The following is a 22,304-nucleotide window of genomic DNA, read 5'->3' as shown; positions in this document are numbered from 1 at the left end:
AATAATTAAATTTGAGGTTTATTGAAAATGATATTTCAATAAATAAAAAAAAAGTCATAAAATAGAATAATTTGGATGGTATATATTTAGTCTTACAATTTTAAAATTATATAATAAATTTTTGTACTTTTAATTATATATAATACATTTTTAAACTTTCAATTTTGTTATGTATTTATTTTTTTAAATTAATTGAAAGTTGTACGATTAAATATAAATTTATTTAATAAAATTTTAAAATTTTAAAATTTTAATTTTAGGTTTAATAAATATATTAATTTATTTTTGTTTATAAAGATCAAGAATTAGTTAGATATAAATTAAAAAATTTAGGAAGTTTTTGGTCACAAAATTGGAGAAACTTAGATGAATATCAAATTTCAACATTTATGAGAATTTTTAAAACTTGAAAGAAAATTTATTAAATATTTAAGAAGGTTGAGGATAAAATAGACACAAAAGGGTAAATTTGTAATTTAACAAAATGAAAATTCAAAGAATACAGAATTCCATCAAGCGCTGGTTTTGGAGGGAGTAGCCTCTGAACTGCCACTGCCTTTTTCCGCCATGTGATTGTGAAAACTTCCATTTCCTTTGATATCTCTCCCTCTCTCCCTCTCTCCCTCTCTCCCTCTCAATCAGTGTTTGCATATTCCATTTTTCTGTGCTCGATTTCTTCTTCTTTTTGTTGTTTGATTGTTTCTGTTCAGCAAATGGCGTCGTCGACGAGCATTTCTAGATCTCAACGACCTTCTAACATCTCGCCATTCCGCTCACGGAAATCTCCTGTGGCTTCGCCGGCGCCCAGGCCGAATGGACGGCCTACGACTCCTTCTTCCACGGCGTCTTCAAGGCCTCCTTCGAAGGTTTCGGTTTCTCCGATGACAACTGCTAGTTGTACACCGAGCCCTTCCACTCCCGCACTTGACCGTCCCGATGTCATCAAGGCCAAAGAAAATGTGACGGTCACGGTTAGGTTCAGACCTCTAAGGTATTGTTTGCTTTCTTGTGAGTATATTGTTTGAAGAAATGTGGACCGATTTTGGCGGAAGCTGGTAAGTTGGTCGTCTTCGAACTGTTGACGATCCTTGGAAGCTTACTATCTCTCTCTCTCTCTCTTCCTCTTTCGTCTTGACTTGGAGCAGTGTTAGAGAGCTTAACAAAGGAGATGAGATAGCTTGGTATGCTGACGGAGAATGCACAGTGAGGAACGAATTCAACTCATCCATCGCTTATGGATTTGGTTCGTTTTTACTCTCCTCGTTTGCTCTCTCTTAAATTTTCGATTACATTTTGATTGAATTGGATATAATCGAGCTGTTCTGCATCTTGAATTTACTTTTGTCCCGAGTAGTCAACTGTTGACTCCAGAAAATTTGTACAGCAAAAAGTTGCAAGTACTTTTCCTTTTAGTATCGCATTGTGTTTTAAGCTTTCGAAAAGTTGTTCTAGAACTTTTTTAGTAGTGTAGCATTTTTCTTGTGATAGTTATGTCATCAGTGGCTGCTCAGCTGCTCATTGGAACCGTGTATGGATGAATTTTCCGTTCTTCTTTCAAATGGTTATTTCTTGCATTTTCCAGATAGAGTTTTTGGTCCAGCGACAACAACTCGTCATGTATACGATGTTGCTGCTCAGCAAGTTGTTGCCGGTGCAATGAACGGAATTAATGGTAACGTTTTTTATTTTTTTATTTTTTTTTAATTTATAATTTTAAGAATAATAAGCTGTATGCTAATAGCATACTGATGTGGATTTTTACTCGGTACTTGGACTAGTGATATTCACCATTCAGCGGAAACAAGCAAATTTAATTGCTCTTGTTCTTTACGTCTCTCAGTCGCTTCCTAGATTTTTTTCTTCGAGATTTTTTATTCAGTAGGATATTCTGTTAATACATGAGGTAAACTTGTTGTGGAAAAGCTTGGCTTTCATCATCATTGCTTTCCGGATTATTGATGCATATCAAAACTGGTGTTCTTGCTTATGGCTTGACGGGTAAAAAATTTCTAATACTGTATTGTTTTCACTCATATTTTGACACGCATATAATAATTTATTTCATGGACCCCACATTAGCAGTGAATGGAGGTTTCCATACTAAGTTAGTACTATAATTTTTTCCTTTTGAGGGGCTAAACTTATTATTTGTTGCTGCTTCTTTATTTTCTCTGATATGCTGCTAGCGTTGATCATTAATATATTTCCTGAGCAATAAGCCGATAGGATCATTTTCCCTATTAAACGGTGATTGGAATTTCAGAGCGGATGCTATTTATGTAGCGCGTGGGACCATTTAATAGTTGAAGTTATATTCCTAACCCAATAAAACTACCGATCACAAGTGACTAGAGCCGTGTTGTGAATCTAACGTGCAATGTTATTTTAATTTTTTTCCACTTTTGGTTGTCTCTCAATGAGTTGCTTTTAGAATCACTGATATAATCGATTCTGCAGGTACTGTTTTTGCATATGGTGTCACTAGCAGTGGTAAGACTCATACCATGCATGTAAGTTACTGGATTCTTTATCCTCCTTGAACTATAACCTATATCTTTTACTGCCATTAATTTTCTAACCCATCATTTTAATTTAGTAGCATACTGAAGTGAAGTTTGGAGATGCATCTTTATTTTAACATGCTACTGAGACAAGTCCACCTATTCGTTTCACATATGAAAAGAGGGCACTTGGGGAAATGATGAAGTGACAGGGAGTTAGTTATGTTGGGGAGTATTTTGTAGGGGAAAGAGGCGGGTCCCCTAGGAGTTATCTGTTTAGATAGGAGAATAGTAAGCGTAGGAGTCAGTTGTGTTGTTTTAGTTTAGGAGTCAGTTTTTGTGGAGTGCTTAGAACTCTCGAAAGTCCACAACCCTTGTATATTTTTAATTTTCCGTTTGCGAAATGGAAGGGAACTCCTTCCAGTCTTATTATAAACTCTGCAATCAACATTTCGTACAACAGAAAATCGTTTAGAAAGTATAATAACAATTTCTTCTCACGTTCAGGGAGAGCAAAAGTCACCCGGAGTTATCCCACTAGCAGTGAAGGATGTATTTGGAATTATTCAAGAGGTAATGCAGCAAGCTGTCTGTTAAATTTTTGCATCACCATATATTGCGTCTTTAACATCCTTACAAACACATGAATAAACTTTGACAACCATGTTTACTATGCTTTAGACACCTGAGCGGCAGTTTCTTCTTCGTGTTTCATATCTAGAGATCTACAACGAGGTCAGTTGTAATATTATTACTCAAATGCAATGTCGTAATTTGTGAAACTTCTTTCCCATGTACCATCCAGATTCCAAATCCGTATGTAGTTGTCTATAAAAATAATTTGACGAGGTATAAGTTTGGGTGACATGCTGCCCTCAGATTTCTGAGCTTATTATGTCGTAGCTGAAAGATAAATATTTAATTATTGAGTTTTGAGCTGGAAATTTCATTTTCCTGTTTTTATCATTTTACTACTTAATTTTCCAGGTCATCAATGATTTACTTGATCCAACAGGTCAGAACCTACGAGTACGAGAGGATGCTCAGGTGAACATCTAAATTTGGAAACCTAAACATCAAATTGTTTATTTGGTTCACCATTTTAGTTTAAGAGATAGTTGCTCTAATTGAGTGTAGATGGATAGCATTTCCTTGGTATGGGAGACCGTTACTGTCGTTGCTTCTGTCATGCAATATAAGTAACTGTGGAAGGACATTATGCAAAAGACCTGTCATTCTTAATCAAACATCAAAACAAGCAATGTCAAGATGAATCCATTTCATACTTTGAATAAGGAGTTGCTTATATTTATTATATGAATCAAAGAAATAACGATATTCCTAAATGAGCGTTCTATGCCCTATATGGTGCTTATGGGTCCTAAGAACTAGCAGACAACGGTATGCAATTTGAGCTTCTTAGAAAATTCTGTATTAATATAAATATAATATAGCTAGCAGGAAAAATCCATCAAACTGTTGACTGTGAGCAGAAAAAACCCATCAAATCATTGATATCTTACAATCTTTTTATGTACCGTATATGGTTTATTATGGGTTATTAGTCTTTTTGAATTTTTGTTATTTAATTCATATTCGTAGGGAACTTATGTTGAGGGCATCAAAGAAGAAGTTGTTTTGTCCCCCGCTCATGCTCTTTCCTTGATAGCATCAGGAGAAGGTTGGAATACTATAACACTTCTTTTAGCATTTGGTCTATTGCATTTGTACAATTTTTCTTCCTGGTTTCCTTTGTATGCTAGTATGTCATCTATTGCAGGAGGTTTTATTTAAAAAAAAGTTCACAAAATCTCAAGTCCACCTCGATATCAAAGACATATTTTTATGTTTAATTTTCTTGAACTACTTTTTAGTGACTGACCTACTCAGAATTTTCTGATGTTTTTTCTGTACAGAGCATCGGCATGTGGGATCTAATAATTTCAATCTACTTAGCAGTCGAAGTCACACCATATTCACTTTGGTATTTTTACTTATTTCTAACCTGACTTTTAAGCATGTCATTATTTCTAAAATATTGTGTGGAAGTCAAACCTGATTTCAATTTGAAGACCAAGTGATTAACATCTAGTATCACTGTCATTGCTTTCATATCGGTAGAAACTTGTACCATTTTTAGGTATTCATTACTTTTAAACACGGTCTTTTAATACTTTGCTTGTCAATTGTGGAAGGCATTTGTGGTGGTCGTTTTGAAATTTGAACCGTATTGTTCCTTTAATCTCTACGTTAGATGTTTGCCATTTTGCCTTTGATTTTTCATAAAAGCTAGCAATTTATGTTTCATCTTCTTGTGGTCTCTGCCTTTTAATTTGTTAAAATAGATTTAGCTATTGAATCTAACTTTTCTCCTTCCCTTCACTAATTAGACCATTGAAAGTAGCCCACATGGGGAGCATCATGACGAAGAAGATGTGACATTGTCCCAACTGGTAATGCGTGCTCCTGTTTCTGGAATATGGTTTCTTATTGATATTTTTAGCCAGTCTAGCCTTCTTAGCTAATAATTCATTTGTATTCTTGTTAACTTCTTTCTTTGATTTAGTGGTCATCCTAATGGAATTCAAATGCTCGCTGTAGCACTTAATTGATCTTGCAGGATCTGAAAGTTCAAAAACAGAAACAACTGGTTTACGGAGAAAAGAGGGTTCGTACATCAACAAGAGCTTACTGACTCTCGGCACCGTAAGATTTTACTCCTTTTTGTCTCCCATGTTTAAATTGGCATACAGGGCTTGATGCTTGCTATGACTTTTCGTCCACTGGGAGTCATGTGATTCAAAAGAAGATATGGAGTTACTCCTGATGTAACAATTTCTCCCTCTAGTTCCCTTGTGCCATAAGATTTTGCCCAGGATGATATTCTTCAATATAGATGCACATTATCTCATATTCCTTTTAATTAGTGGATTTTTCTTTTTTAAAAAAAGTAAATGCAAAAGTTTATTAAACCAATGAAATATACCCAAAAAATGGAGGAAAGTGCTACCGGGAAGTTATAGAAAATCCATCTTGCTAGCACAAACATCAAAGAAGAGCTCATCTCAAAGAATTTTGTTAACAAACAAAACGAAGAGGTTGTCCAAAAGGACGCTCACTCTCATAAAGCTATCCTCTCTACCATGCCTTTCTACCATTTCCCCTTTTTAAAGTTTCTAATATGATATAGGAAGGTAAACAGTTTTCGGATTGTGTGGGCCTTGACATTGGTAATTTGGATGAGAAAAATTATTGCTCTGCTAACTAGATTGTTATAGGAGGCTGCGCTTAGTTGGAGTTGGTCCATGGGTCCCTGAGAAATGTCCTTGGGAGGCAACTCCATCTGTCTTGGAATCACATTTGGTAAGGACAAGACTTGAAATATGAAAAAAAAAAAAAAAAAAAAAAAAAAAAAAAAAAAAAAAAAAAAAACTGCTCTTTCAAAGAGATATAGACAATCCTACAATTTTTGCTCACAAATTTGCCTACCTATTTTATTATGCCTATCTTCAAAATGATATAGTAAATGATAAAATTTCTTGAAAAGAGGAGGGATTTTTCTGTGAGCTCACGAGGGTTTAAATTTTTGTGACCTGTCTTGATTGGTCTGAAGGGTCTCCTACAATAAAAATGGAGGGGGTTATTGGTGTTGAGACTGGAACATAGCTTTGATGTCCAAGTGGACAGAAGATCTCCTATTGAGAGGGGATGCACACAGTCCATCTCTAGTAATAATCTAACAGTAATTTTTGTTTGTCTGGTGAAGTCTTGTTTATTCTTAATTGTTCAAATTTGAAATTATGCTCCAACATTTCAGAACTTCTCTCTCATTCCAGGTAATTTCCAAGTTAACTGATGAAAAGGCAACTCACATTCCATATCGAGATTCGAAACTTACTCGGTTGTTGCAGTCATCTTTAAGTGGTCATGGAAGAATTTCTGTACGTCAGTGTTGTTTTTCTGTTAATGCACACTATCGTGTGCAATGGTTACTCTTTGTTATATATTGGCTGATCTTTTATGATATTTTGTTAGCTCATTTGCAATGTGACCCCTGCCTCTAGCAATAGTGAGGAGACACACAATACTTTAAAATTTGCACATCGAAGCAAGCGTGTTGAAATTAAAGCTTCTCAAAATAAGGCAAGTTTTGTATTGTCTTGGTGGTAACTCTTACTGGAGTCTGGAAGATTATTCTAATAGAAATGAAAGATTAAATTATTTTATAATAAATAAGGAGCAGGAGATTTAGTCCATTGACTTTCAAATTGGTGTTTACTCAAATCTATAAAAAAGTTCATATTATCTATGCCCTTTATCAGATCATAGATGAGAAATCTCTCATCAAAAAGTATCAGAGGGAAATTTCCAGTTTAAAGCTGGAGCTTCAGCAATTAAGGCGTGGCATAATGGAGAATCCTAGTTCAACTGCATTGTCTACACAGGAAGATTTTGTCAATTTGAAGCTTCAGGTATGCTGATGCCAGTACTCCTAGAATAGTAGAATACTTTGAAGTATTTAGTATTATGAAAAAAAGTCTTCCCATGACAAGATGCGATCCCTCTATTTATAAAAGCTGTTACCCACTAGGTAAACCAATTACTAACAAGATAACCAAATAACAACCTACCAGAACCTACCAAAAACTAAAAATTTACAAACTCAAATTTAAATTACAAATGATCTCTATCCTATTGTATCATTTGTGCTGTCTATGAGAGCGGTGATGTATTGAGCATGATAGCTAGAATTCTTTTAAAATTGCCACAACAGCGTTAGCATCATCATTGAGAGCTGGGAGCCTTGGAACTAACAGCTTTCTACTTCGTGTATGTTTTTTTAATATGTATTGATATATTTTCTTTACGGTAAGCTAGATATGAACTCTTTTCTTATCAAATTTTATAAGTTTACACTGCCTTGGGGAACGGAAGGATCTAAGATGGGTCCATTGCAAGACTGAACTTAAAAATTGAATTATTGGAGTCTCTTGGCCTCTTTCTTGGTAGACCATCTTACGTTCCTCCTAGCTTTAGTTTTGATTATTGGAAAGAGGAATCGGGACTTTATTCTATTTTGATTATTTTTTCATGCAGTTCTGCAGCCACATTTTTTGTGGCTTATTTCTTTACCAGATGCTTTCATTTTGCTTTATATTACTGCAATTTTTCCCCTTTTATAAATTTGTCTTAATAAGTATTATTGTGTGATGTGATGTCAAGCTGGAAGCTGATCAGGTTAAATTGCAATCAAGATTGGAAGAGGAAGAGGAAGCAAAGGCTGCTTTGATGGGGAGAATTCAAAGGTTGACAAAACTAATCCTAGTTTCTACTAAAAATTCTTTGCCATCAAGTGTCGCCGAAAAGCCAGGACAAAGAAGGAGGCATTCTTTTGGTGAAGATGAGGTCTGTATCAAATATTTTAATTCACTTTTTTAGGACAAACAGTACCTGGTATGAACATACCGTTGCATTCTTCCTTTTCTGCTTTATAACAATTTCTGTCATTATTCAAATTATTCATACTACTCTTGAACTTGGAAGTTGATGATATATCTTCCTTCTCAATTTTTTATTACTAATTATTTATTAATCTATTCGCTACTATCATTATTACAATTTTGCAGCTGGCATATTTGCCTGATAGAAAACGAGACTACTTGAATGATGATGATGGCGGGAGCTGTGCTTCAGGGGTTTCAGTGGATGGAAAAGATGATGTTGTAAATCTAGATGATTTGGTTAAAGATATAAAGAGTAACAAAAAGCGTGGAATGCTTGGCTGGTTTAAACTCAGAGTAATATTTTCATCTTTTATTTTACTTCTTTTAACCCTCTTCTGTTTGTTGGAAAAAGGATCAGAATACGAATTTATTCACCTGTCCGAATATATACTTCGGTTTTATCAACTTTTATTTTGTGGTTTCAAGATACCAATTGGTCTCTTTTCCCAGGCACAGAATCTTTTATGCCCCAAAATCTTGGAAACTTTTAACATTGAATATTTGGGATTGAGTAAACATTAAGCTGATTGACTACAATGTTCGACACATAAAATTGAAAATTAAGGCAATTCTAATAATTTGTTATAGAACCAAGTTCCAGAAACTTCAGCTCGTTCATTTTACCTGGGAAGTTTCTGGTTGTGACTTGTTTAGTGTAAAGGAAACTATTCCTAACACTAGCTAGGGAACTGAAAGCCTATTATTTACCACGCAGAAGCCTGAGAATGCTATTGGACCATCATCAACTACTGATAATGAGAGTTCTGCTGGTGAATCACCTGCATCTCGTTCAAAAGCTTCTCAAAATCGGATGACACCTGATGAATTGAAGAATGGAAGGAGGAAATCAATTTGCAGAAAGGGAGATGATTCTTCAATTATTTACTCATCCCAAGAGAGAACGCAAGCAGGTGACTTATTTGGTGCAACTATGGATGGCCACCGTCTGCCTCCGGTAAGAAATTTACTGTCTGCAAAATGATATTAAACAAATCTTACATTTTTGTTTTTTTCTTCATAAAGAAAACAAAGGTTCTAGAGGTCATTGAATTCTGTAATAAGCGAGAATAAGGTGAAGGAATCAAAGTATGCATCACTGCCATATTAACGAGATGCAGGAAATGGAATATGTAATCCTATTTCTAGTCAATCTAGGAAGTTATTAGAACTCTCCCTTGCACGATGGGGAAGAACTTTATTAAAAAGAATGTACTTTAGAAATATGAAAATTTGGGAGGACGGTTTTTTCTCAATAATTCTCTTATTCTTTTATTACCTGGTTTTCTAATAACTAGAAGCTAAGAGTAAACCATAAGCATACATTGTCCCTCAATCAGGTACTCCTAATGTGTTGATGTCTTTTTGTTATACTCATTGAGCTGCATCTCCGTGGAATATATTTACTAATTAACTAATTCCATCTTTTTTCCACGACCTGATGACAATTCACATTATTTTAAGTATAGATAAATAGATTGGAACTTTTGTTGATGGGAACTACTACTTTTATGTGGATATCGTGTGATGGTGCTTTGTTTAACCCTTTCTTGTATGCCTATCTGATGAAACTTTTCTTGGTACCTCGGAAGTAATTGTTTATACTTACTGCTCTCAAGTTGATGTGAGGGCTTGTTCTATATGTGGATGAAGTTGCAAAACCACTCTCTGCTAGTTGAAATAAATAATCATTCATATAATTTTTTTTCCTTGGCCTCGGGTTGATCGTTTCCTTTCAAAAGAAACCTCAATAATTTCCACCATTTCACAATGCTATATAGCAATATGCTTTGTTGTCTTATTCTGCTACTTCATTGGAATAATTTTTACACTCAAATTATCTGGTGTTATTTTCAATTGGCGTGCTTTTATGTGGTGTGACACAGTGTTCTGAAACTCAACATGTTCTTGTGCTGCTTTTATTTCTCAGACTGGGACTACTCTTACTGACCAGATGGATCTCCTTTGTGAGCAAGTCAAGATGTTGGCTGGGGAGGTTGCCTTGTGTACTAGTTCACTGAAAAGACTGTCAGAGCAAGCAGCCAGGAACCCTGAAGATTCCCAAATCAAGGTTTGCTATATTAATTTTAGGCCACAATAACAGTTGAAGTATAAAATCTGGAAAGCTCCTAAACATAGTAATGGATCACGTAGGAACATATGCAAAAGTTGAAGGATGAAATTAGTGAAAAGAAGCTCCAGATACGTGTATTGGAGCAACGTATGATTGGATCCGTTGAATTGTCGCCACAAATGTCAAGTAGCATTGAACTGAATCAGGTAATTGTGTTCTCAGAGATGACCTCATAATTTAATCTGAACTAGAGGGCGGTCCAAGTTTACGTGCACGTGTTCTTCCCAAATTTATTGTGTTTTTTCCTTCTTTCGATGTACTTTTTCTCAATCATGACTCTAATGTGGGTTTTTCTACTTTTATTGTAGGCCTTAGCAAAGCTCACTGCTCAACTTAATGAAAAAATTTTCGAACTCGAGGTTCGTCATCTTCTATCCTGATATAAATTAATGTCAAATGGTATTAAAATATTAAATTTTCGTTTGTGAAAAAAAAAATCACCCTAAGTCACCTTTTCTTTGTGAACCCGACATTGAAGATTAAATCAGCAGACAATAGGATACTTCAGGAACAGCTGCAAATGAAGGTAATCTTTCTAAGTTCTTATCATTCCGTTCTTCTTTGCTTGCTTTTTCATTATTGGTTTTCTATTTTTTGTAGACAGCAGAAAATGCCGAGTTGCAAGAGGCAATTCTAAGGGCGCAACAAGAGTCATCATCCAATTCTCAGCAAAATGAAGATAATGAGGCTTCTCAGCATCTTCCAAACTACTCTGTACGGACGAAGGTCGAAGTACGGCATAAATACAGCCCATGGGAAGATAAATACGCTGAAGAAAACACCCCGACTAGTGTCATGAGCTTGAATAGAGTTTTGACCTTGGACGACTCCGCAGATTGCAACAGTGACAAGTTCTGTCATTCCCAAGTTATGCAGGTTAGAGGCTATAACAGTTATTCAATCATGCTAAATATTATCTTTTAGAGAATGGGTGTGATATCTCATGTCGGTTGGGGAGGAGAACAAAATACCCTTTATAAGGTTGGGGAAACGTCTCCCTAGCAAATGCATTTTATAAACCTTGAGGGGAAGCCCGAAAGGGAAAGCTCAAAGAGGACAATACCTGCTAGCGGTGGGCTTGGGCTTTACAAATTGTATCAGAGACAGACACCGAGCGATGTGCGAGCGAGGAGGCTATTCCCTGAAGGGGGTAGACACGAGGCGGTGTCCTAAGGACATGGGCCCCAAAGGGGGTGGATTTGGTGGGATCCCATATCGATTGGAGAAAGGAGCGAGTGCCAATGAGGACGCTGGGCCCTGAAGGGGGGGTGGATTGTGATATCCCACGTCAGTTGGGGAAGATAACAAAATACCATTTATAAGGGTGTGGAAATCTCTCCTTAGCAGACGCTTTTTAAAAACCTTGAGGGAAAGCCCGAAAGGGAAAACCCAAAGATGATAATATTTGCTAACGGTGGGCTTGGATTATGACAACTGGAAAACTAGAATACTAGAATACCTTTTCTTTGGTTAAATTTTGCTTCTGTTATACTTCTTTTCTTTAGTTTTTGTTACAAAAAATGCGTATTATTTTAATGTAGGCTGAGATAGAAACTTTGAAGCAAGAGAGGGTGAGACTGATTGAAGAAAAGGAAGGTCTTGAGATTCAGAGTCGTAAACTTGCAGAAGAAGCCTCATATGCAAAGGAATTAGCTTCAGCTGCTGCAATTGAGCTCCAGAACTTAGCTGAAGAAGTGACCAAACTTTCTTATGAAAATGCCAAACTTGCTGGTGACCTTACAAATACTAAGGACACTTACTGCAGATCATGCTGTGCACAAAGGTCTTATGATTCAAAGCACCATATTGGTAATTCTAGATATCAAAGGGAAGCTGCACTTGAAAAGGCCATATTTGACAGAGACCAAAGAGAAGTCGAGCTATATCGAAGACTCGAAGAGGCGAAACGCCACGAAGAAGATATGGAAAATGAACTAGCAAATATGTGGGGTCTATTTGCTAAAATGAGGAAGTCTGAACTCAACATTGAGGATATGTCCTTCGAGGGAGTTCGTCCGTCCTACCTTTTACAAGGCCGAGCTAAAAATGGATGCATCTCATCTAATGGCCTCTCTAATAGACCGTCCGAAGATGACGCCATACACGTCGATGAAATGAGAGCTGGCTATAAGAAGGAGAGGATCAGATGTAGTAGCAGGGATCTGGAAAGTTGGAAGGTATGAATTCCATTCAAACAAGAACGTTGATATTGTATGGTATTATTACACGTAAAAAAAATGGTGAACTAAGGTCATTCTATAGCTATTCACCCAATTTGAGACTGAATGAAATATATAAAAGCCTGAATGATCAAATCTCCTCATTCTTCCTCTTTCTTGGAATTTTGGAAGCATTGGGTTGGAAAAGAAATTCATAAATTCATAATAGGCGGTAAGAAAATGAGAGTTTTTTTTTTTCAAAATGAAAAAGAAAATAAGAATAGTGTGGGATTTATTTCAATTTAAATCTTGTATTTTTTAAATATTTAAATTTAGTTCTGTACTTTATTATTTCGAGTATTTTTTTATTTTTTCAATAAAATTTAGAAATGTTTTGAAGAAATTAGTTTTAAACAGGTGGCCAGATTTCATCCCGGAAACGTCACTAAGTTCTTAGATATCGGCATTTATTTTATTTCAATTTCTTGGCCTTCTGTTAAGACCCGTCGAGAAAGCGGCAGGCTCAGTGTGGAATGAGTCCAAAATCCTGCTGGAATTTCTGAAGAATGCTCATTTGGGTCTCGATCACGTAGTTGGGGTATTAATCAAGCAAGCTGTCAAGAAGTAGAGCTTAATTATAAAAAAATTATTAAAGTATTATATGATTAAATAAAATACAATGAGATTAAAAGTAATCTCATATAAAGACTAAAATAGCATTTTAACCTTAATTTTTTTTTAAAAAAATAAGGTTGTGATACTGATTTTGATACTGATTTTACTTGTATTCTTTAAGTTTAGTTACCAATAAAATTGTGATGTCCCACGTTAATTAGTAAGGGAGGAGAACAAAACACTCCTTATAACAAAACACTTCTTATGAGAACAAAACACTCAGGGTATGGAAACTTCCTTTAAAATCTCCTCGAAAGGAAAAATACAAAAAGAACAATATAGGGGTGGATCTCGGTTTAAATACTAAATGTATATTAATTATAATTGAGTTAATTGTTACCTAATTTATAATATTTTGTGCAAGAATAAAGCTAGAATAGCTTTTTAAGTAAACCTAATCATTTTATTATTTATTTATCTTACACCAAACATTCTTTAATTATTAAATATAATACGCACTTGACTATGCATTACAGCCAAGAACCGGTTTGGATTTGCAGAACCGTGTTGCCAAACAAGGCTTCAGGTTGATTGGGAACAAACGTGAAGACTTAAAGAGGCCGCAATAAAGGAAGCTCCAAATGGCCGATCTTTTGTCCCTACAACTGACACTTCCATCGCCTTCAGTTCCATTTACTGCTTCGAAGCACAAAATGTCAACCAAATCCATGGCTGCTTCTGTTTTTGGATGCGCCGCCACTGCCGCCGCCTCCTCCTCCTCCGCCTCATCAACCACTCGTTTCCTCTCCTCAGCCGCCAGAGCTACACTATCTTTCTCTTCACGTTCATCATCACTCCTTTCTCTCTCCTCGTCTTCGTCGTCTCTCAAGTCTCTCAGATCGTCTCCTTCCATTTCTCATCTTTTTCTGAATCAGGTTCTCTCTCTCTCTGTCTCTCCATGTGTGTGTTTGTTTAGATTAACGATTTTTATGTTCGCTGATCGTTTTGGTTTCTTCTTGTTTTCACGGGTTACAGGGGAGACCGAGTTCTCGTGTATCCAACAGAGGATTCAGTGCGGCGTCTAATCCGAAATGCCTGGCATCGGATCCTGAGCAGTTGAAGAATGCTAGAGAAGATATCAAGCAGCTCCTGAAGACCACATTCTGCCATCCTATTTTGGTATGTCTGTGGTTTATGATATTATCTATTTACTACTATTTTCTCTGTTCAACTTGAACCGTGTGGAACTCTTTGTATACGAGTTTCTCGTAATATTTGTTTTTTTTTTTTTTTTTTCNATGTCTTACTCGCAATAATTGCCTATTTATATTCGTTCTAACTACCGCGCTTAAGTTGAACTGGAATCATAGTTAGTGATGTTCGTGGAGTTTTTAAAGTTTTGAAGAGTCTATAGTCATGTCATTAAAGAATTGGTTGATCAATTTGTTTGGTGGAACTCCTATCCACGGACATGTATTCAGACGTTTCTTCTTTCCCTGTAGGTACGCCTAGGTTGGCATGATGCTGGAACTTACAATAAAGATATTGAGGATTGGCCACAGAGAGGTGGAGCGAATGGAAGTTTAAGATTTGATGTTGAACTGGGACATGGTGCTAATGCTGGTAAGTTTTCAACAATAACCGTGCATTACATGTTGATGGTGTTCATTCTAATTGACTGGTTTTGCAGGTCTTGTTAATGCCTTGAAACTCATTGAGCCTATCAAAAAGAAGTATTCTAACGTGACATATGCAGACCTATTTCAGTTGGCTAGTGCTACAGCTATCGAGGTCATTATAGCTATCTCTGGAACTAAGATGAATCCTTGACTGAAATTAGAAAATGATCGAATGTTCTAATGATATTTGATTTAACTCCTATACAGGAGGCTGGGGGACCCAAAATCCCCATGAAGTATGGAAGGGTGGATGTTGTGGGGCCAGAGCAATGCCCTGAAGAGGGAAGGCTTCCTGGTTAGTAGACTGTATTGGCTTACCTACAAGGGGCAATTCTGATTTCTATTAAATAATTAGCGAATCAATTTCTAGTAATTGGCTGTCTTATGGGAGCCCTAGTATTTGAATTTGCAGATGAAGCCTGAAGGAATTATTCTGATGCTAAAATCCAATCGTAGGATTCATTGAAAAGGATATTTTGAATCTCTATCATTTCATTCTGTGGCAACCAAACCAAATGTTATAATGTCGTGCTGAATGATTGAAATATTGTGGTGTGAATTATGGTCAGGTCAACATGTTAATGATTAATGAATTTGTCAATCTGTAGATGTGCATGGCATGTTTTCTTACCTTTCCAGCAATTTCCTTGTTACTCTGTAAATTTTGAAAAAAGTGCTGGTGCATTACCTTATTCTGCTTGAAGATATAATTTGTCATTTTAGGATGAATTACAAAAGAGAATTTTCTTGTTTCATTATATTTGTCTGTTGAGCAGTTTTTGATATTTTATTGCAAGATGCTGTGTCTATCAACTCACTCTTGCCTCACTATTTCCCACAAATTGTTAAGAACTAGTCTTTGTTCAGATGCTGGTCCTCCGTCACCTGCTGCACATCTACGAGACGTTTTCTACAGAATGGGGTTGAATGACAAGGTATCATTAATCATCTATTTGAGTAAATACTTTCTGCTTGGTTGCTTTGTTTGATACAAGGTTTCTGGATCTTTAGGAAATAGTTGCATTATCCGGGGCACACACCTTAGGGAGATCTAGGCCAGAACGCAGTGGTTGGGGCAAGCCAGAGACCAAATATACGGTATATTGCCATCATCATGCTGTGAATGGTTAAAAAGCGCATACCTGTGACTCAACAAATTATTGTCTTTCTGACTGTTAATTTTGTGGAATGAACGTTCTTTTCATTGTCTGTGGTTGCATGCGTGTGTGTGTGTGTATATTCATACTGTTAAGAAACTTATTATTATTGTTTATTTTAGTTTTTAAAAATATGAAACTATACGTTAATTGTGGAGGAAAATATGAACAATAAGTAAGATATAACAAACTTCCAAACAAAGTCTGAAAGCTATAATTTCTTTTGATAAGAAAGTCTAAAGATCACTATGAATTCACCCCAATTAGTGTTAATTGAGGAAGGGTAGTAATTACAAAAGGTTATGGTGAAAGAACTTCAAAAAAAGGCTTTACAAGTCCTATGAGATTTCAAAGATCCACAAAAAGCTGCAAAAGAATAGCAACAAAAGCCTTAGTCCCGTAGACCACTAAGCATATGGAGAATGAAATCTTTTACATTATTTGAAAAGAGCGCATTATAGCTGAAGAAGTTCAANCGGCATATGATAGACTAAACAATCTCTCTCTGGGGCATACATTATCTTGACTGGACCTCATTTTCCATAGAAGTGCATGCTGGCCAAGCTTTATTTATTGTTCGACCAAACAATTTAAATACCCAGTTTTAATTATTTTCAAGTCAGCAAGTGCTTATAAATCAATCTTGAAATTCTAGAATCGTGACATGCTATGCTGTATTTGGTTTTGGATCTTCTGGCAAATGATGAACCAGATTGGCATTCCTTCTGTAATGCTAGTTTTGTTTTCATACGATGAAGTACAGATGGATTATCACTTGATATGTTGAACCTGATATCTTTTTTAGCTCTATTTGCGAAGATTTCATACTTGAGTATACCTCGTCTTTCCAACCATATGTTATTTTGAACCATCGTCATTGCTTTAAATTTGTGACTGCATTTTAGCTGTGCTGTGCTATTCTCAGGAGATTCCTTTTTTTTTTTTTTTTTTTTTTNGTTGAATGACAAGGTATCATTAATCATCTATTTGAGTAAATACTTTCTGCTTGGTTGCTTTGTTTGATACAAGGTTTCTGGATCTTTAGGAAATAGTTGCATTATCCGGGGCACACACCTTAGGGAGATCTAGGCCAGAACGCAGTGGTTGGGGCAAGCCAGAGACCAAATATACGGTATATTGCCATCATCATGCTGTGAATGGTTAAAAAGCGCATACCTGTGACTCAACAAATTATTGTCTTTCTGACTGTTAATTTTGTGGAATGAACGTTCTTTTCATTGTCTGTGGTTGCATGCGTGTGTGTGTGTGTATATTCATACTGTTAAGAAACTTATTATTATTGTTTATTTTAGTTTTTAAAAATATGAAACTATACGTTAATTGTGGAGGAAAATATGAACAATAAGTAAGATATAACAAACTTCCAAACAAAGTCTGAAAGCTATAATTTCTTTTGATAAGAAAGTCTAAAGATCACTATGAATTCACCCCAATTAGTGTTAATTGAGGAAGGGTAGTAATTACAAAAGGTTATGGTGAAAGAACTTCAAAAAAAGGCTTTACAAGTCCTATGAGATTTCAAAGATCCACAAAAAGCTGCAAAAGAATAGCAACAAAAGCCTTAGTCCCGTAGACCACTAAGCATATGGAGAATGAAATCTTTTACATTATTTGAAAAGAGCGCATTATAGCTGAAGAAGTTCAAGAAATGGATCCAAAACCTCTAATATAGTATAGGATGCTAATGAATAGTGGTTGGGATCTTGAATATATACGAGCTGCACCGTCCTAGGTATGTAGAGATCGCATTCATCTTCTGAATTTATCCTTCAGGATTACTCAACAAGAGATAAGGACCAAATAAAACTTCTACTCTCTGTGGGCACTTAGATTTCTGACAATTTTCTTGGAGACCAATGTGATTACCAAATTTGTGGCAGCGAGTTCATAATGTAAAAAAACTTCAGTTGACGAAATTGAAGTCAACCAAATTGGCAACTTCCATCAACTAGTCCAGAAGATTAGGACTTAGTTTGTCCTAATTTATATAATAAAGTGACGAATTATTCAATTTATCTTTTATTTAAATTTGTTCTCATATCAACTAAGCTTTCTGGCTTTAATCTTGCCATCTCAGACATTGTTGGATCTCCACCCTCAGGATATTGGGAGCTACTATAACCATCAAGGCCAGTAGACCACCTAAGAGATTCTATTTCATACTTATTAGCAATGTTTTTGAAGTAGGATAGGTAAAGCAATTCTATCGAAAGTCTTACCTAATGGGAGAGAGCTTGATTTATTCACACAAACCAGGATTGACGCACCCAGTGAGAGAATGAAAATATTCCTAAAAGCCCCTCTCCCCATGTTCCATTTCATATCCCTCGTCATTCTCCTCTCTTTGAACAACACAACCCCCCCATTTTTTTTTTTTTTTTTTTCCTTACTGACAGAAAGATGGACCTGGTGCACCCGGTGGGCAATCCTGGACTGCACAATGGTTGAAGTTTGACAACTCGTATTTTAAGGTTTATGCCATATTGGCTTCGTCTTATATGTTCTGAGAAGATGGTGAACTAGCTTTTGCTTACTTTGTTTGGTCCATATATATAGGATATCAAAGAAAGGACAGATCAAGAATTACTGGTGTTGCCAACTGATGCTGTTCTCTTTGAAGATCCATCATTCAAGGTAAAACAGTGGTGTCCATGGCATTATCTTAGTGAACAAGAAACATCTTCAATGGTGTTAATCCTTCATAAAGCAATCAAAATGCTCAATTTGGTTTCCATATACTAATATTGTGTTACAGGTATATGCTGAAAAATATGTTGAAGACCAAGAAGCATTCTTCAAAGACTATGCGGAAGCCCATGCTAAACTCAGCAACCTTGGTGCTAAATTTGACCCTCCAGAGGTTCTCGCTCTTGATGTTCATTATTTATCTTGTTTAGAATGGCAGGCGTTTATGAATTACTAAAATTCCTTTTATAGAATATCTTTCCTTGATGGGCTTTCCTCTTATTAACGCTCCTTGATGTCATCCAACTAAAATAGATTGCACCATTAAACATCCTGTGTTTTCCAGCACATTATAGGACTATGAGGTGGTCTCATGAATTTGTCAAGTTGCTTATAAATTAGATTATGGATACCATGATTATCCGTTGAAAAAAAAATGTACCTTTTGATTGAAAACTGCATTTTGTTGATCACAGGGTATTGTGATTGATGATGCATCTTCGACACCTGCATGAGAGAAGTTGGATGCTGCCAAATACTCGCATGGCAAGGTTGGTATACATTACAAACTTTCATGTTTAAGCTATATTCAACCCTGACAACAGTGATGTCGTCTAAAACTTCAGGTCTTAAATGAAGTAGAATGAAATAAAATTCAACAGTACTGCATATTTGAATTGCAGAGAGAGAGAGCTATCAGACACAATGAAGCAGAAGATTCGGGCAGAATACGAAGCTTTTGGTGCAAGTCCAGATAAGCCTTTATCAACGAACTTCTTTCTTAATATCATTGTTGTGATTGCTGTTTTGGCAATTTTAACATCCCTGCTTGGAAAATAATTTGAGTTTTTTAATCTATTTTCGAAATGGTCTGTTTCTCAACAAAATTTCTTATGATTTCACGATTTATTTCTTCTAGTTACCTCCTCGAACAGAAACTTAACTAGATCTTTGAGCGACTAACAAGCCACAATGGTCTGTGGATGGGTAAAAATATTAGGATGGACCATCATTGAGGATATAATTATGAATTTGAATGTGTTTAATTATGATTAGATGCAGTTTTTAGTGTCCTGACCACTTTCTTTAGCTTTAGATACACGGAAAGTAGCACCCACATTATGCTTCTCAAAAAGTAGATGAACTAAAATATAAAACGATATTATACGATATTATACGAAGCTGTGTTCAGAAAGATTAGTTCAAGCATGTAAAGGAACCTATTACATGAAATTGTTTGAACGTGTGAAATAATGTGACTGATGATTTATATCATTGGATGTACGGAGAGATTATTTGACTATTTATTCGTACTTAGGACTACTTAGGACGTGACGATGACATATTAGTCGCCATAATGTATATGTTTTTTGCCTATAAAATCTTTGCCATCCATTTCTTTTTTAAATCTTCCTCAGGATCATTTAGGAGAAGAGTGAATATAAGATTGCAATTCTAGGCAAGACTCTCTTTTTAATGTTCTAGCTTATTATGGTAATTCTGAAGACAATTGAATGAATTAAAGGACTAAGATCCAACCTTCTCTTTATACCTTCATAGTTTATTAGTCTTTTAAAATTCTTTTGTGGTGATTTCTAGTGGTTGATGAACAGATGTTTCTGACCAATTTAAAGTTGGTCATGCTGTAGAAGGTAACGTGGAAGGTAATTCGATGAAATTTATGAATTCTATCGATCCAATCTTTATATTTATAGTATCAAAATAGATGATCCTCACGACATGTCATGTTTTGATCGTTGGTATCTATGATGGGTTTGAATATTGAATAGTTTTCGTATAAATTTATTTAAAATTTAGTCCCAGATAATAATTGAAAGCAATTAAAAGTAATTTGCACACTGATTATAAAGTAATTAATGAGTGATTAATTGACAGAATCATAGTTTTTTTTATGTGAAATGTGCGTCTAATATTTTTTACTCAATTTTTAAATGAAGAATAATTTAAAATCATTTTCGATATTTTAAATCAATAAAATTAAATTTTGAATTTTCTTCACTGCATATGTAAAGAACAAAGAGGATGATAAATAGATTTTGTAGCATTAAAATTTTAAAATTATTTAATTTAAAACCCAAGATTAAAAATTAAAAATGACTTAATTTAAAACCCAAGATTGAAACTTGATTGGACGACTATTACCTCAATTTCCAATCCATAATTATTAAAATAAATAAATAAATAAAAACCCACTAATTTTGGTCATTAAAATCATTAAGTGGAAGAATTCCATGAAATAATTTGACTTTTAGAACATTAAATTATTAGGTTGTAATTTAGAGGAGGTAACGTCATATATTAATCAATAAAATAAAATAAAATCAACAGAAATTATTACAAATATCCTATTTTTAAATCCATATATCATAAATGTCCATTTTAAGGAAAAAAAAAATCAGCTTTATATTAATTCAAAATGCCGCAGCTTTTTTCCCTCCAATTTACCATTGATTTATCTGTTTTTTCATATTAATTAATTAATTAGATTTAAACTTTCCATTATTAAATTATGCATTAATGGAAATTTTATCTACAATTAACACCTAAAAACTCCAATTAATGTCCACTGGCCCCATTTACTTATTTATTTTTTTCCACCAGTCGTATTTTCTGAGTAGTTTTTTAATGCACAATTTCACCATAAACTTACATATATAATAAACTATGTAATATTTCTATGGGACCTTGCAATTGCATCAAACTATAACATGATAAATATATACAATCCAATACATTATATTTATACACATGAATATATAATTTATATAAATGTCACTCACCCTGTATTTTGTATAAGCAATAATCTTATTTACCAAAGTGGTTAATTATGTTGATGGCATGTATTTAATATTTAAGTGGTATATTAAGTATTTGATTTGTGATTATCATATTCATTAAAAATCGATAAAATTATGAAAATTAAAAATAATACCCACGACACATATCATAATACAAGTGATATTATTAAATTAATATAATTCAATATTATACTATGTTTATATATAAAATATGTTTCTTGTATAAAAAAAATAAAATTTGAGATTATAGAAGTTCGTGGACTAAACTAGTACATCTTACTTGTAAAAATAAGATTAAAGTCTTTACTTCTACACTTATATTTTAATATTTTTCGTATAACTATCCCACAGCGAGCATTCTTTACATATGAAAAGTTTCAATATTTTAAGGATTCTCTACTGTCGAGAGAGTCTCGGTAAAAAAAAAAAAAAAAAAANTGACGATGGACCCACAAAAAAAATCCATAAATGCCCCTAGTTTATAATTGAATTTGCATTTCACCTTAATAATTTAACTTTATTATTATTATTATTATTATTATTATTATTATCATCATTATTGCCTAAAAATGGCATCAAATTCTGTAAGGCCGTTGTCGTCACAAGAGGAAAATCTGTAAAACCGTTTCAAGTCGACAAATCGAATTAGAACAATCCAACAGAGTTTTTTTCCGGTACACGCAAGACCACGGAGAACAAAGTAATGAACCAATCATATTTAGTTGACCAGATATTTTCCATGAACGACGCCCATTGAATATTCGCCACGTCTTTTAATTGGCTAATCGACATCTCAAAATGTTGGCTTCTTTTTTCCACGGCGAAAACATTTCGTAAGATTAATCGGCGATTTAATCGCCAAGCGCGTGAGCCGCGAGTGAAAAGAAAATACAAATGACAAGACTCAACCAATAAGAGAAGTCCACGTGGAAAATTGTCCAATGAGCCACCATATTTGTATCGTTCTCTATCTAACTCCTTCAGCCTGATTTAAAAAATAAATAATAATAAAAAGGAAAAAAACTCCTTCAGC

General features: G+C 34.8%; 2 protein-coding genes across 3 annotated transcripts; both read left to right on the top strand.

Annotated features, from left to right (window-relative positions):
- Positions 1-568: 568 nt before the first annotated feature.
- LOC111808012 (kinesin-like protein KIN-7C, mitochondrial) lies at positions 569-12,453 on the top strand. The gene is made up of 23 exons (XM_023693766.1): positions 569-991; positions 1,146-1,243; positions 1,583-1,672; positions 2,458-2,510; positions 3,009-3,074; positions 3,183-3,236; positions 3,489-3,548; positions 4,104-4,182; positions 4,418-4,485; positions 4,892-4,954; positions 5,103-5,207; positions 6,338-6,442; positions 6,537-6,644; positions 6,824-6,973; positions 7,725-7,907; positions 8,129-8,299; positions 8,721-8,960; positions 9,933-10,073; positions 10,157-10,282; positions 10,445-10,495; positions 10,615-10,662; positions 10,737-11,012; positions 11,678-12,453. Exons 1-23 carry the CDS (start codon positions 714-716, stop codon positions 12,317-12,319), a joined length of 3,255 nt encoding a protein of 1,084 aa, XP_023549534.1. The 5' UTR covers positions 569-713; the 3' UTR covers positions 12,320-12,453.
- A 988-nt stretch (positions 12,454-13,441) lies between these two features.
- LOC111808383 (probable L-ascorbate peroxidase 6, chloroplastic/mitochondrial) lies at positions 13,442-19,374 on the top strand. 2 transcript variants are annotated; one of them, XM_023694315.1, is made up of 12 exons: positions 13,442-13,845; positions 13,946-14,089; positions 14,413-14,533; positions 14,601-14,701; positions 14,797-14,884; positions 15,457-15,524; positions 15,601-15,687; positions 18,164-18,238; positions 18,324-18,401; positions 18,523-18,627; positions 18,929-19,003; positions 19,138-19,374. In XM_023694315.1, exons 1-11 carry the CDS (start codon positions 13,552-13,554, stop codon positions 18,965-18,967), a joined length of 1,200 nt encoding a protein of 399 aa, XP_023550083.1. In that variant the 5' UTR covers positions 13,442-13,551; the 3' UTR covers positions 18,968-19,003; positions 19,138-19,374. The 2 variants fall into 2 exon arrangements, with proteins under 2 accessions (XP_023550083.1, XP_023550084.1); XM_023694316.1 differs by having other exon boundaries at positions 19,079-19,374.
- Positions 19,375-22,304: the final 2,930 nt, after the last annotated feature.

Source organism: Cucurbita pepo, chromosome LG13, assembly GCF_002806865.2.
Source record: "Cucurbita pepo subsp. pepo cultivar mu-cu-16 chromosome LG13, ASM280686v2, whole genome shotgun sequence".
Lineage (NCBI taxonomy): Eukaryota > Viridiplantae > Streptophyta > Magnoliopsida > Cucurbitales > Cucurbitaceae > Cucurbita > Cucurbita pepo.
The sequence above is the reverse complement of the archived record's forward strand: the minus strand, read 5'-3'. Positions and strand labels throughout refer to the sequence as shown.